Source organism: Acinonyx jubatus, chromosome E4 (assembly GCF_027475565.1).
Source record: "Acinonyx jubatus isolate Ajub_Pintada_27869175 chromosome E4, VMU_Ajub_asm_v1.0, whole genome shotgun sequence".
Lineage (NCBI taxonomy): Eukaryota > Metazoa > Chordata > Mammalia > Carnivora > Felidae > Acinonyx > Acinonyx jubatus.
Genome location: NC_069395.1, coordinates 67,702,588 through 67,717,909, shown reverse-complemented (window position 1 = coordinate 67,717,909; position 15,322 = coordinate 67,702,588). Strand labels below are relative to the sequence as shown.

The 15,322-nt window shown below is 52.2% G+C and overlaps 1 protein-coding gene across 6 annotated transcripts in view; it reads right to left on the bottom strand.

The window, feature by feature from the left end:
• TP53BP2 (tumor protein p53 binding protein 2) overlaps window positions 1-15,322 on the bottom strand; it is a 62,980-nt gene that overhangs the window by 19,269 nt on the left and 28,389 nt on the right. For 4 of the 6 annotated variants that reach the window (XM_053209849.1, XM_027046252.2, XM_053209851.1 and 1 more), the window contains exons 2-4: window positions 9,741-9,888; window positions 4,621-4,734; window positions 1,803-1,885 (exon numbers count right to left, since the gene is read on the bottom strand). The exons of 1 other annotated variant lie outside the window; for it this stretch is intronic. In XM_053209849.1, the coding sequence (XP_053065824.1) occupies window positions 1,803-1,885; window positions 4,621-4,734; window positions 9,741-9,888 (345 nt within the window). Of the gene's footprint in view, window positions 1-1,802; window positions 1,886-4,620; window positions 4,735-9,740; window positions 9,889-11,981; window positions 12,162-15,322 lie in introns of those variants that run through there. One more of the 6 variants, XM_027046254.2, reaches the window with a different exon arrangement.

Genomic DNA, 15,322 nt, shown 5'->3' with positions numbered 1-15,322 from the left:
CAACCTGAAAAGGAATAAATTTAGAAAAGTCACACGGCCTGACCAGAAGACTTCCCCATGCTCTGGTGACCGACACAGCACGGTCAAGACAGAGGAACGGAGAGCACGGACAGACCCCCACATGTACGGGGCAACGGTCTTGAGACGAAGGTGCAAGGCCCTGGAACGAGAAAGCACGGCCCTTCCAACAGGCATCCAGCTTGGTCACCTGGACGTCCGCGTACACAACAGCATGAGCTCGAGTCCTCATACCACAGCCAAGTGTTCAAAGTGGGTCATAAAATTAAATGTAAAAGAACACGACAAAACTTCTCAAATGAGCAACTATCTTTTATTAAAATTAGGAACACGTCACAGACCAGGGAGAATATTTGCAAAGCATATACCTCATAAAAGACTCGGATCCAGAATAGAGTGCTCGAACTCAGTACTAAGAAAGCAAACAAACCAACAAGGAAAAGTATAAACAAAAGAGGCGAACAAATATGTCACCACGTAAGACACACGGGTGGCAAATAAGCGTGTGCACCACAAGCCGTCAGAGAAACACAAGGTGAAGCCTCGGGGGACCGCAAGGCCCCGGTCAGCGACAATTACCAGGACTGACCGCACCAGATGCGGGTGAGGACACAGAACAACTGGATCTCTTGGACGGGAACGGAAAATAAAACAATCACCTTGGCAACCAGTCTGGCAGCTTCTTAAAAAGTGAACGCGCCCCTGCCGCGTGACCCAGCACCCCACTCCTAGTAGCTGAAGAGAACTAAAAGGACATGCCCGTACACAGACTAGGACCCAAATATGACAGCTGGATACAGACTAACCAGAACCGGCAATAAGCCCAACATCCGTCTGCGGTGGATCAGCATGTTGTGCGCATGGAGGGCGTCCCAGCAACGAAAAGGAACCAACCACTGACCTCCGGGACGGCAGGGATGAAAATAGCTATGCTGAGCACATTCAGACAAAAAGACTATATACTGGAGGATTCCATCCATGTAAAGTTCTGGAAAACACAAGTAATTTGTAGCGACAGAAAGCAGACAGGGGGTCCTTGAGGACGGGGAGGGAGGCAGGAAGGGAAGGTTATAGAAGGACATGCGGAAACCCAGCGTGATGGACACTGTCACTATCTTGACTGTGGTGACGGTTTCACAGGTGTGTACGCGTGTCAAAACTTACCAAACTGTGCACTCGAAATATGTGCAATTTACTGTATGTGGGTCAACTATAGCTCGATAAAGCTGTTCAAGAAGAACCCAGTGAGGGGGGAAGATACGCTGTGTCAAGATGCACTCAAATCCTGTTAATGGCTGAGACCGCTTTTCATCATCTTTATGTGAGCCTTCCAGCCCCGTAAGAGAAGTGTAAGATCTAAGAGAAACAAGGAGAATTTGGGGAAAGAGGAGCAAATGGTCTGGATTCTCACATAAATTTACCATAGACTGGGGAAAGATAACGAGGCGAATCCCTAACCGTATTACAAATTCTGAGCTCTGAAAAGAAAATGTCTACCAGGTGCCCCCAAAGATACTTACTAAAACTCATTACTTGCTCAACATTTGTTTTGTTCTGAATGTGAGGCATTTCCAGCATCTAAAACTGCTCTCGACAGTCACCCATGCCGAGATCATTAAAATCAATCCCTTGTATGAAATAAATTTACAATAACCTTTACAGAAGAGGGCCATCCTTCATAACCCATTGGAGAACAAAGTAATAATGAATGCGAGTTGAAGGTCAAAACAGCAGATCACTGGCACACGTGCGGCGCGGATAGAAACAAAAAAACGATCACTTACGCCATTCTCCTTCCTTCGATGTTCACCAGGAACTTTTACACCGTTTCTTCTTAAACTTGGATCCTGAGACCTTGGTCCGCTCACTAAGCACAAAATTCAAAAACCAGGCATTAATACTAGAACGGACAGGTGCCATAAGGAGCAGGTCACCTTGGGGTCGTCACTATCACTCCTGGATACCGGAAGCAGAAAGGACGCCATAAACAAAACACCTCCCATCATTTGTTCACACTGCTGCTCCTGGCTCTCCACTTAGCTAGTCGGTTGTGAGATCAACAACTTTCACCGAAAGAAATAAGTGAAAATTAAATCCATCCTTCCCCGTGCTCATCAGGTGTGTTTGTAACTTCCATTGAAAAGAAGCAACTGAAAACAGAGTTAAGAGCCGTCTTGAATATTTTTGGTTTACTGGGGACATTTTATGGTAGTTCATAAGTACTATGAAGTACTTCCCCATTTATTTCAGTAAAAAAATTTCCATTTTCTTAACTTGGGAAAATACTAACTAGAGAACACTGTATATTCTGCTTTACTGGCTAAAAAGAATTTTTCTGGGGCCTGAAGCCTGCTTTGGATTCTGTGTCTCCCTCTCTCTCTGACCCTCCCCCGCTGGTGCTCAGTCTCTCTTGCAAAATAAAAATAAAAAAAAAATTTAAACTGATACAGTGTAAGAAATTTGTAATTTGAAGTATCAACAGCTTTTTAAATATAGAAAATTAAGCTTATATCTGTACTTCCCGTATATTAGAAAACACAGATCTCCCAAGAAATTTTAAATTAAAATTTCTTTTCAATTAAATGTCTATTATACCTACTTGAAGCTCAGCACAGATTCCTGCGCCCATAAGTAAACGTCTGTCCTCAGAGCCAGGTATCACGCGGACACCTAACGCAAACGCACTAGCTTTATTTTTAAAACACTGTTCAGTTCTGACAACGCGGCTCAAGTCATCTGTCACAATATTTCCACAAGAAAAAAAACCTGCCACTTAAGAGCAATTGCTTTCTTCACCACCTCAAAGAGAGGGCATGCAACCAGTGTCTCGTTAGCATGTTCAGGACTCAATCAGAGTCAGAGGCCCAGGTCCTGGGCCAAGGGCACAGGGAAGAGGGCGGGCGTCCCCTAACCCAGACTCGCACCTCACTGGCGGATGCCGCTGCGGCCCAGTTCGAACGCTGCGGGGCCCTGGTGTGTGCGACAATGTAAACGGCTCCTCGATCTTTGGACTGGGCTTCTCACCTTACAGACACACTGAGGCTGTGTACTGCACTCCTATTTAATAATTTACCCACGACCTACCCAGAAGACATGGGAACTGTTGGGTGAAAAGGTAAAATTCAACTTATTACCAGAGGATGTGTGCGATAATGTAAGTAAAGGACAAAACAAAAATGCGATTGCAGACGCCAATTTACAACTACAAGAAAGGCGGCTGGGGAACAAAATAAGTGAGGGTTTAAAGGACACCTACAGACAGCAGTGAGGATGGAGAGCGTGTGGCCAGCCTGACTGAGGGGTCTCGGCTGTGCTCCAGGTTCCGCCCCAGACGTGTGACCTCGGGCAGGGCAGGTCACCTGCGTGCCCGCACTCTCCTGCAGTGGGGACGAGGCCACACTACGTCACACGTCACACGCCACACGTAAGCATTTCTAATGGCTGGGCACCATGCGGGCGCTTGGATTAAGGCAGTAAACTCGAGATGTTATGTTACATGATAGCGAACACCTGTTTCCTACGTTCCTACTCACGAGAGTAATGTCCTGAGATCACAAACCCTCAAGTTCCCATTTTAAAGGTTCTCACACTTTTAGAAATACCTAGTACTCCCACTTATCGGGGGGCTTCCCCCAGGAACAGAGCCCCTCAGGGTCCCCAGGACGGCTCCACCCTCAGGGTCCAGCCACGGTCGGCCCGGCGTCCCTCCGCTGGCGTCTTCTCCCTCCTTACCTCATCTGCACGCCCCGGTGAGAACCCTCATCCCCAGAGCTGTGACCACCTGACCCCCACAGCCTCTGTCCAAAGCCCGCTTCTCAGCCCCCAACCCTGGCTCATCTCCTGGCCCAAATCCCCTACAAGTGCTCTCCCTCTGGGATGCTGAATTTAGACGGTCTGGGTTCGGACCCTAACTTCCCGTCACTGCACCTGTTCAGGAACCCGGGACCGCAGTCTCCTCCCCTGCCTAGCCTCTCCCTGCAGCTCCCCTCCACCCCTTCCCACCAGCTCAGACGCCGTCCGTGTCCTCCTCCCGATTGGGCCGGCAAAACCCCAACTCTGGGGCAATCTAACCGTCTTCTTCCAACATCCAGACTGCAGAGCCCGGCTAGAAGGAAAGCCCAGGGTCTGGGATCCACGGTGTCCCGAGTCCGTGGCTGACGCTCTTCTGTTCCCTGTGACGGCTCACGTGGGCCTCTGTGCCCCCCTCAACCTCAGAGAAGACGACCAGAAGCCCTTCCTCCAGACCCCACACCACCGCCAACCGCATCTGTCCTCTCTCCCTCTGCACCCAGAAGAAGGTCTCGCGGGCTGAGGGCGCCGCTCCTCAGGGACCCGCCAGCACACATCGCCGCCCCCAAATTTCCACCTCCTGCTCTAGGGACTCCTTTCCGCCCGATTCTCCCCTCTTCAAACACCACAAATCAAAGCAAACCACACCCTTGGCTCCCTGGCGGTCAGGTCTTGGCAGCTGGGCCGTCCTCAGGCCTCCACTCCCTCCCTCTCCTGCACCCTCACTCAAGTCACCAGGCTCCCGACACCCCCCACCCCTTCCAAAGCAAGCAAAGTCCACAGCCCTGTTCAGATTCACACGACGCTACCCACCTGTGTCCCTGCCGGGGGGCCGTTCGTGACGAAGGAAGAAACGAACTTCGTTCCTCTGACTTCCAGACCGCTGCAGAGCCTCAAACATGCGCTCGTTATCAGCAACCGGACGCTCTATGGAAACAAACACATCATGTGACCTGCAGGTCCAACGAAGGGCATTTGCTCCCATCCTTCGTGCAGATTCTGCTGATGGGAATACTTAGCGTCTTAGATAACTTTTTTCCCATTAAAAGAGCCCTTAGATGGGGCACCTGGGTGGCTCGGTCGGTTAAGTGTCAGACTTGGGTTCAGGTCACGATCTCGTGGTTTGTGAATTCGAGCCCCACGTCGGGCTCTGTGCTAATGGCTCGGAGCCTGGAGTTGCCTCGGATCCTGTGTCTCCCTCTCTCTCTGTCCCTCATCCCCCCCCTCAAAAATGAATAAACTTCAAAAAAATTTTTAAAAAGTAAAATAAAAGAGCCCTTAGAAATACAGTGTCACAGATGCTCCACACAGTCCGTGTCCAACCGGGGGGCACAGGAAAGAGGAACCGGTCAGGGCCGGCCGCCAGGAGCACGGGACTCTAGCTCAGTGCCTGATGGACTAGCCGCCAGTGACCTCGAGGAGTTTCTGAAGTCTGTCAACTGTGACACAGGATGGTCTCTGAGGTCCTTTCTAACTCAGATGTTCTAGGGCTCTCTAAGCATACAAACAAGAAATTAAAAATAACTTTCCAAACAGCTTAGTCTTCCTATTAGGCTATTTTTAAGTTATAATTCTATAAACTATGTTAAAAAAAAATCAGACATACCCGTTTCCTAACAAAAGGCTGCTTACTGCACTGAAAACACAATAGACCCTTGAGTAACAGCTATGACCTGCCCACGTCCACTTATGCGGGAATTTTTTTGATAAATACAGGGCAGTCCTGTAAATATTCCTTATGGTTTTTTGTTTTTTTACTGTTTCTTCACTTTGAGAGAGAGACAGAGAATGTGAGCCAGGGAGGGCAGAGAGAGAGAGAAACAGAATCCCAAGCAGGGTCTGCACGGTCAGTGCAGAGCCTGATGTGGGGGCTCGAACTCAGGAACCGGGAGATCATGACCTGAGCCGAAGACGACACTTAACTTACTGAGCCCCCAAGGCACTCCACGTTCCTTATGATTTCCTTACTAGCATCTTCTCTCTAGCTTCCTTGACTGAAGAACAGTGTGTAATACACACAACATACACAACATGGGCTTCCCGGGCGACACCAGGCCGTAAGCAGTTTGGGGGTAGCTGAAAGTCACATGTGGGTTTTCGACTGTGCCCCAGGGGGCCGGTACCCCAACCCCCCACATCATTCGCTGCATGTCTATTTGGCCCCTCTTCCGGTGAGACCGACAGCTGTCAAACTTTTCTAGAGACAAAAGGACACAGCTAAACACTCTAATAAATGCGAAATTCAGGAGAAACCACGGTTGTAAGCTCCCCTCAAAACACCTTGTCATCTCCAGGATCTGGATATAAACACCAAACCTACTGCTCGCGGACACAACTGCTCCCAATCGGAGCAGCTCCAGTGACGTCAGTGTGCTACTTACTCAACGTGAGGACGTTGAAGCGGCCGGCGAGAACTCGGCGCACCTGCCAGTAACCGAGACCACGACGCCAGCACCTGCAGCGACCACAGGGCAGAGAACAGGCAGCCCGTTTTGTGGACTGACCCTGAACTCAGTCCCGTCAGCTCCAACAAAGTACAGTTGTGCTTCCAGTCACGGTAAAACAACACGCGGAGTTCAGAGGTCCCATCTCTTCCACAAGCCACAGAAATTCTAAGACCCCCCAAAAGGAACACCCCTGACAAGAAAGACACCCCCAAAAGCACTTCTGAGCAGACCTTCTACCGCCTCACCCAACATAGGCACACACGCACGCGCACACACACGCGCGCGCTTTCAGAAAAACGAGATGAAACCCCCAGGCTCCAGGAGCCAAGAGCCAAGTCAAGGAAGTGAAGAAACCCCAGTCCCCATGGGGGGACTGCTCAGCAGGTCTGGGAGCCGGGGTCCCGCTGGCCGGGAGGACTGACCGCAAGTGCAGGAGCACACTTCGGGTTCTGCAGACCCCCTGCCCACACCCCCTGCCCCAGGTGAGCGGGGCCTGCCATGGATTCCAGGGAGGGATCCCGGGGAGGATGGTGAGGTTAGAAGGCTAGTAAAGGGCAGAGACAGGACTTGATACCCAAGATCTTGCTCCTAACCACAGCACCACACCAGCAACCCTCAAATGAATTATGAATTCACTACAACCCATCCAAATCCCAATAGGATTTTTCCTGGAACCTTTTAAGGTCCTTCTACATTGTATCTGAAAAAAAAAATATATAGAAGAACAGCTCAGGTATTCTTTGAAAAAACAGGGGTGCCTGGGGGTGGGGTGGGGGGTAGGCTCAGTCAGTCAAGCCTCTGACTCTTGATTTCGGCACAGGCCCTGATCTCACGGTTCGTGAGTTTGAGCCCCATGACAGTGCAGAGCCTGCTTGGGATTCCATCTCTCTCTCTGCCCCTCTCTCACGCCTACACATATTCGCTCTCTCAGAAATAAACAAATATTCGAAAACACAAAAAAAGCAAAACAATGAAATGCACACCTGGCTCACCGATCCCTAACACGCACTAAAACCACACAGTAATTAGAACAGTTTGGTTCTGTTGTGAACAAAAGACACAAGTGACTGACGGAAGCTGGCAGGAGTGAACCTGGCACGAGATCTACCACGTACACAGAGACGGCTCACATCGGGAAGGAAGAGAGCACCGATCGGAGGGGCACTCAGAACAACTCACTCTCTGTCTGGAGACAAGAACCGGCCCCCTAAGTCTCACGAGTCACAGACTGATGGGGGAGGGACAGAAACCACTAAAACCAGCTTTACGGACCAGGAGAGCGGGTTCACAGCCTGGAAGTAAAGAAGAAGCCTTGTAAATCACACAGAGAGACCCGGGCTGCAGAGTAGTTGGTTTTGGTTCTAACGCCTACAGATCAAGAGGCAAAAAAGCCAAGGGAAACCTGAGCAATGGCTACAGGGAAACAATTCTCTGAAAATGGAAACCCAGGGGGGTGCCGGGTGGCCCAGCATTTACCCTGGATCTCAGCTCACGAACTCTCAGCTCATGGGCTCGAGCCCCACCTGAGGCTCTACACTGACAGAGCGGAGCCTGGAGCTGCTTCGGATTCTGTGTCTCCTCTCTCTCTGCACCACCCCCGCTAGCTCACGCTCTCTCAAAAAGTAAAATAAAACATTAAAAATAGTAATAATTTAAAAAAAGGAGCAATTACGTGGAGTACTGAGGGATGGGAGTAGGGACATGCTTCTATTCTGTCTATATTATTTCCTCTTTTACAAAAAAGAATACGTTCAGGTGCTGTCATTTATTTTAAAAACTAGAAGAGGAGGGGAGCCTGGGTGGTTCAGCCTCTGACTGATCTTGGCTCAGGTCATGATCTCGAGGTTTGTGAACTCGAGCCCCATGTCAGGCTCTGCGCTGACAGTGTGGAGCCTGCTTGGGACTCGTCTCCTCCTTTCTGCCCCTCCCCCACCTGCTCTATCTTTCTCCAAATAACTTTAAAAAACTAAAACATAAGTTAGAAGACAGAAAATCTTCTAAACATCATCATCACATAGTAAAGGGAACTCAAGTGAGCAAGACACGAGAGAAGAAAGAACAGGTAGAATCAGAGTTTCCGGGAGACACTGAGCCTCGGCAAAGAGAGGGACGCCTCTTCCTCTAGGAAAAGGGAGGAAGGGCAGCCGGGTCTGGAGAGAAGGTGAGGGGCGCACAATGGGTGCTTCCGATCACCTCAGTAAACCATAAACAAGGTCACTTCTGATGCAAGGAGGCTGCCAGAAGCATCCAGCAGTGCGCGGATTCACTCAGGAAGTGCTCACTGAGCGCCGCCAGACCCCAGGCCCTCCCCTGAGCCGGGCACACCAATGACAGGGACACACAAGGCCTCTCCTCTTAGGGAACGACGTTCAAGTGCACATGTGTGGGGCCACGGGGATTAAAGCGGCAAGAGACGTGAACGCTCAAGAACCAGCATGACGTGTCTTAGCAGAGGGGCAGATCAGGGTGACATCACGGCTACTTCAGCAGGAGATAACGTTTCAGCTGAAGTCCAGGCGGCAAAACCTGGAGGGAGAGCGACACAGGCAGTAAAGGAGCCAGCGCCTGTGGCCCTAAGGAGGGAAGGAGCAGGGATCATTCAGGAACACCAGAGAGCTGCAGGAGGACGGGGAGGAGCCAGTATCTGGCAGCCACAGTCCAAGATCAGAGTGTGGATTTGATTCTAAGCAGAAAGCAAGTCACTGAGAAGAGGAAAGTCAGACTACCATTCGGGCCCCTCTAGCAAATGGTCTACTCTAGCTCCCCTGCGGGGGGGGGGGGAAGGGAGGAAGTGAGCCGGGGAGAGGGCACGAGACCTCTAGGACGCCCACCCGTAAGCGAGTCGACCAAAGGTGACCAGGAGGTCTTGCCTGGGCCACCGGAGCATCAGGAACGGCGTGGACCCAGTCCCCACGGTGTGCAGCCAGCGCCGGGACACCGGGGGGCAGGGGGCGCTCATGCAGGCTGCACAGGACTGAGGCACAAATGACGGAAAATTACTCCATCTACAAACTCCTCAGAGGCAAGAAGAGCAGGCTGTCCCGCTTCAGAGCTACAAAGATACAAAGAACTAGAATGAAGGATTGATCTCAAAGCTTAAAACAATACCCAAGACCTCAATCCCCCGCCCCCCCACCACGGTGACGCCACACCGACCGCGTTCCCTAAAAACCTGCAAACACGTGCAGAGGGCGATGCACTTGGGACGCCTCACATCTCTAACTCAGTCAAGTCCAAGCACCCAGAAAGCACCTCGTGAGCACCATACGGTTTACCAGAAGCTTCCACCGGTGCATCACCTGCCTGTCCTCTGACCGCGCACACCATGGCGGCTTCAGTGTATCGCAGGGAAAGAAAGAGCAGAAAGGCTTTATGTGTCACACCACAGCTGGACAGACGCGCTCCTGACGCACGTGTGCCGCCACGTCTACAATCCAGGAACCACACAACGCGGCCTAAGGGGCGCGCGGGGTGCCCGCCTCGTACCAGAGCCGCAGCGCACTTCAGCCAGGTGGCACTCGCTCTCTCCAGGTTCTTTGCACAGATCCACCACATCTCGGCACGTGGTTTCGGGGGTCACGGGGACCTCGGTGAAGTGCTGCTCGTTGTCGCTGAGGAACACGGTGAGGAACATCTGCCAAGAGAGAGACAGCAGCTGTCAGCGTCCATTCCTGTCCCCAGAGTCCCCGTCCAAGTGCATATGTGCTGGCAACCATCCCCCCCCCCACGCCCGCCCCCCCCATGCCCCCCGCGGCACACAGCCTGCAGAGCCCCTGGGGTCCCTGGCGTTCGGTCAAACCAGCTCACACAAAAGGCCAAACCGAGTCTTTCTGTGACGCTGTCTGTCATCTGTTTATCATAGACTCATACGGTTCGTGGTGTGTGCCCCACCCGTCCTGGAAACAGAGCTGCCCACCAATCCCGAGGGCAGCCGGGCCACCACACGTGCGCAGGCTCTTTGGAGGGAGACCTAAAACGTGACACGTATCGCTCTAGAGGTGGGGAAGGGAAGCAGGAGGCAGAACACGGAGGGAAATCTAGTATTTACACCACGCACGTGTATCACCTACTCAAACCATTGTGTTTTTGGGGCGAAAACGTTTTAATCAAATCAAATGCCGATGTTACAGCCTGAAGTCTCCATCGACGAGGTACGAGCAGAACGACTCTTAGGGTAACACTTGGCTGACCTTGTAAACACTCGGGCAGCAGAGGCTGGAATCTAACCCCGTTAGCAAAGCCTCTCCTTCTAAGAGCAGACGCTGTATCTTAACACTGATAGAGCAAAGAGTACAAACTCTCACACCCATTCAATGTCGTCCGTTCCCAGCCCAGCCACGCAGGCAAGCGACCCTGGCACCCTCAACTCCGGGGGTGCCTCCTCCATGCCAGTCGACAGGCATCAGGATAAAGAACCACCTCAAAGAGGCCCAACTACGGGCATCCATCCTGTGGAAATACTTCCCCAAAGAGAAAGGCAGAGTCGTTGGCACGTCAACCTGTGGACCAGCACGCCTTCTGTAAACATAATTAACCACCACTAAGCACCGCGAGAAGTTCGGGTTGTAAGGCCACCCAGCAGCAGCAGGAGCAGGACGCGCACTGCGTGCACGAGGACACGCGAGATCACGGGGCAGTCCCGGCACCCACAGCACCCGGCTGCCCCTGCCCGGACACCCTCGCCCCCCAGGCTGGATGCGACAGCCACAGCACACGTTTCCCTGCAAGAAGGCAGCGCAGGACGCCACAAGGGCTGGGTCGGGACAGGGCACACGCACGGCAGGACGCACTCCCCGGGCACCCTGCAGCCCCTCCTTCGCCCCGCCCGTGTCCTCTGCAGGGCACAGTCCCCCCCTTCAGACAGTCCAAGCTCTCAACGCACAGGAGCACGTGCACGTGCAAAGTAACCCGGAAGACCGGAGCGCACGAGCAGGTAACCCAGAAACGTTACAACAGTGGGCACCGTTGCAACAATACGTAGGACATGAAAAATCCTGCACCCTCTCCCAGGATGAGCTGAGAAGCTTCCAAGCTAACTCTATCCGGTTTTCACACCCCGACGAGCTCTATTAATAAAGACACATGGTTCCAGGCCTCACCCGGCCAGAAAGGCAGCCCGTGAACGCACACCCACGCAGCCTAGACAGAATCACCAGGGCAGATGACAGTAACGGAGCTGGCACTCGGCAGCGTTCCCCACACCAATGCTCTCCCTGAACCTGAGCGCCTCGAAAACAGGAACGCTTTTACCGTAAACAACGGGCTTAAGGTGTCTGTTAAACTGCAGGAACATTCTGTGCGCAGTCTGTGCCCTAAGCACACCGGGGGCTGCGACAGGTCCCAGCGCCTGGCCCGGCCCGCGTCCCCCTGTGGGACCTCAGAGACTCACGTCAACCCTGAGAGCTGGAGCAGGCACTGTTTTCTCTTCATAAACAAAGAGGACTCACGGAAAGGACCCGCCTGGCCACTAAAATGACACTCAACTCTGCTATTCCGATCCAGCCTTACCCTTAAGGCTGCAGCCTACGGCAGGAAAATACCAGGAAAACTGGGAAATGCTCTATGCGCCAGTCACCCAAACTTTACTATCTGGGAAACAACAGCTTTGTTTACTTTAAGCAGGATCACAAGTAAGAATGACGAGAGGCTGTTGCAGGTTACCAACCCCGAAGAGCCACAGCCCTGGCGTGAGGGGCGAGTGCAGAGGCCAACCCCACATCTACCTACCGCGTGCAAAGAGGTCCTCTGGGGTACGGACTGCAGCAGGTGTCCCGAAGTCCTCGGCCGAGAGCCGGGTGGCACTGCTCCAGACTCCTGGGCAGGAGGTCTGGGCTCTACCCCCAGCTCTGTTAATAATTAGTTAGACAGCCTTAGGGAAATCACATCACTGAATCCCGGTCCTCCCCTTCAAAGTAAGAGTCTTTGGCACCCAAACGGCTCAGGACAGCTCTCTACAGCAGCCTGCAAGCCGCAGGTAGCAGTTCAGGCACCAAGTGAGGGCCTGAATGAGGGCAGTGCATAAGGAGATATTCCGTAGACAGGACCAGATCTGGTGACAAAATGGAGGGGGGGGGGGTGTAGTGCTGCGTGTGAACCCCCCAACTCTGCGGATGCGGAGTAAAATTCGGGAGGAGGAAGCAGGGCTTTGCGGCTGTGGCTGCATCAGGTGGGAAGTTTGTGTGGATTAGCTGACTTGTGACCTGCGCACACCAGCAGCTGCCCCTGTTACCTTTCCAGCACCCCCCATTGCCCCGTGTCCGTGACCCTCCCACGCAGCACGCATGCCGGGTCCTGGGGGCCTGTGCACCTGCCCTTCCGTCTGCAGCCCACCAAGCTGCCCCCCCTCCGCCCCCCTCAGGTCTGCACTCAAATGTTGCCTTCCCAGTGAGGCCTTCCCTGGCCACCCTTCCAGAAAATCCCAATACCACCCACACCCGCACACATACTCCCTGCTTTGTGCTCTCCTTGGCATAGTCACTAACGTAGCGTAGCGCACATTATATTTACTTAACTTTGCTCTCTCCATCTTCCCTTCCAGCTCCACACGGGCCGGCATTCTGACGGTCAATGCTGCACCCTCAGCACCCTGCACGGGGCCTGGTGCACACCAAGCACGCAGCGGCGGCGTATGAACGGATGAACCCTGGAGCTGGTCCTGCATGTCGCAGAGCCGCCTCGGACAGCACAGCTGGACACGATGCCGGACGGAGACGAGGGAGTGTCCATCCACCATCACCTCCACAGCATACACCACGCCAGCCAGCTTACGTCTTCAACATCCTTCCCGTTCGTTCAGTACTTACAGGCCGTCAAGCGAACAAACTAAGTCCTCAGGTGGAAACCACCTTTAATAAACAGCGAACACTCGGAGGCAAGGGCAACAAAAACAAAAAGGAACTACTGGGACCCCATCAAAATAAAAAGCTTCTGCACAGCGAAGGAAACAATCAGCAAAACTAAAAGGCAACCGACAGAATGGGAGAAGATGTTTGCAAATGACATATCAGATAAAGGGTTAGTATCCAAAATTTATAAAGAACTTATCAAACTCAACACCCCAAAAACAAATAACCCAGTGAAGAAATGGGCGAAAGCCATGAATAGACACTTCTCCAAACACATCCTGATGGCCAACCGACACATGAAAAAATGCTCAACATGACTCACCATCAGGGAAATACAGATCAAAACCACAATGAGATACCACCTGACACCTGTCAGAATGGCTCACACGAACAACTCAGGCAACAACAGATGTTGGCGAGGATGTGGAGAAAGAGGGTCTCTTTTGCATTGTTGGTGGGAATGCAAGCTGGTGCAGCCACTCTGGAAAACAGTATGGAGGTTCCTCAAAAAACTAAAAAGAGAACTACCCTACGACCCAGCAATTGCACTACTAGGCATTTATCCACGGGATACAGGTGTGCTGTTTCGAAGGGACACGTTTTGAAGGCACCCCCATTTTATAGCAGCACTATCAACGATAGCCAAAGTATGGAAAGAGCCCAAATGTCCATTGATGGATGAATGGATAAAGAAAATATGGTACATACATATATATATACACACACACGTATACACATACATGTATATGTATGTATACACATATATGTATACGTGTATACACATGTGTGTATACACACGCATATATGTATACACATATGTGTGTATATATGTGTATATACACACACACAATGGAGTATTACTCGACAATCAAAAAGAATGAAACCTTGCCACTTGCAACTACGGGGATGGAACTGGAGGGTATTATGCTAAGTGAAATTAGTCAGAGAAAGACAAAAATCATAGGACTTCACTCATAGGAGGACTTTAAGAGAGAAAACAGATGAACATAAGGGAAGGGAAACAAAAATAATATAAAAACAGGAAGGGGAACAAAACAGAAGACGCTTAAATATGGAGAACAAACTGAGGGTTGCTGGAGGGGTTTTGGGAGGGGGGATGGGCTAAATGAGTAAGGGGCACTAAGGAATCTACTCCTGAAATCACTGTTTCACTATATGCTAACTAATTTGGATGTAAATTTTAAAAAATAAAAAATTTAAAAAAATAATAAACAGCGAACACAGCACATAGCACAAAATTCAAAACAGAGGGGGCCGTGCGGAGAGGGACCCCCACCTCTGGGAGCACAGGGCAGGAAGGAGGATGCAGAGTGAACCTGGAGGGGCTCAGGACCACAGTCCTCCAGTCCACACGCATCTGCGCGGTCCCAGTCTGCAGCCATCTAAGGGGAAAGGGAGCCCAAGGGCCTGGAGGAAGGGCTGGGTCACACCCGGGGCAGAGCAGGGTCGGCGTAGAGAGATCAAGGGACAGAGGAACCAATGAGGCCGCTGGTCCTCATGCCAGGGTGTGGACAGAGGGCTGTCCGCCACGGGCTGCAGGGCTGCACCCCCAGCGCCTGCGTGGAACCGGGAAGGGGGCCAAGGGTCTGCGCGTGACTGGAAACCACCATTCAAAGGCCAGAGCAAGGAATGTGGACTCCAGTGGAGAGCCCACTGGAGGCAGAGGTGCCAGTGGTGGCCAGGGTCGCGGTGGGACCACTGACAGCTACAGGGCCTCTCTAGGCGTGATGAAAATGCTCTGGAATTAGTGTGCCAGTTGCACAACAGGTGGAAAGAAACCCCTGCAGGGCACACTCAGAGTGGTGGTATGTGAATTGTATCTCCATTTCTCTTTTTTAACAAGAGGTCATTGGAGGATTCCAAACAGGGAGGTGAAGTGACGTCACTTAAATCATTCTGGCTACTACGTGAACAGACACAGGGGACACGCAGCACCTGCAATGGACGGTGACCCGAGCGGCAGGGAACAGCAAGGGTGGTGAAAATGGCTAGACGTGGACAGATCTGAAGGCTGGGCCGGGAGATGTGCTCAACAGGAGGCACGGGGCAGGGGCAGGAGCCTGGATGTGAGGTCTCAGCACCTGGAGAGCCTCAAGGAGGGGAGGAGGGGGCCGGCAGGGGAGCGCCCACGGACCGGACCATCGGGGTCAAAGGGGAGCTGCCTACCAGACACAGGGACTGGCCAAGGAGGCTGCAACACAC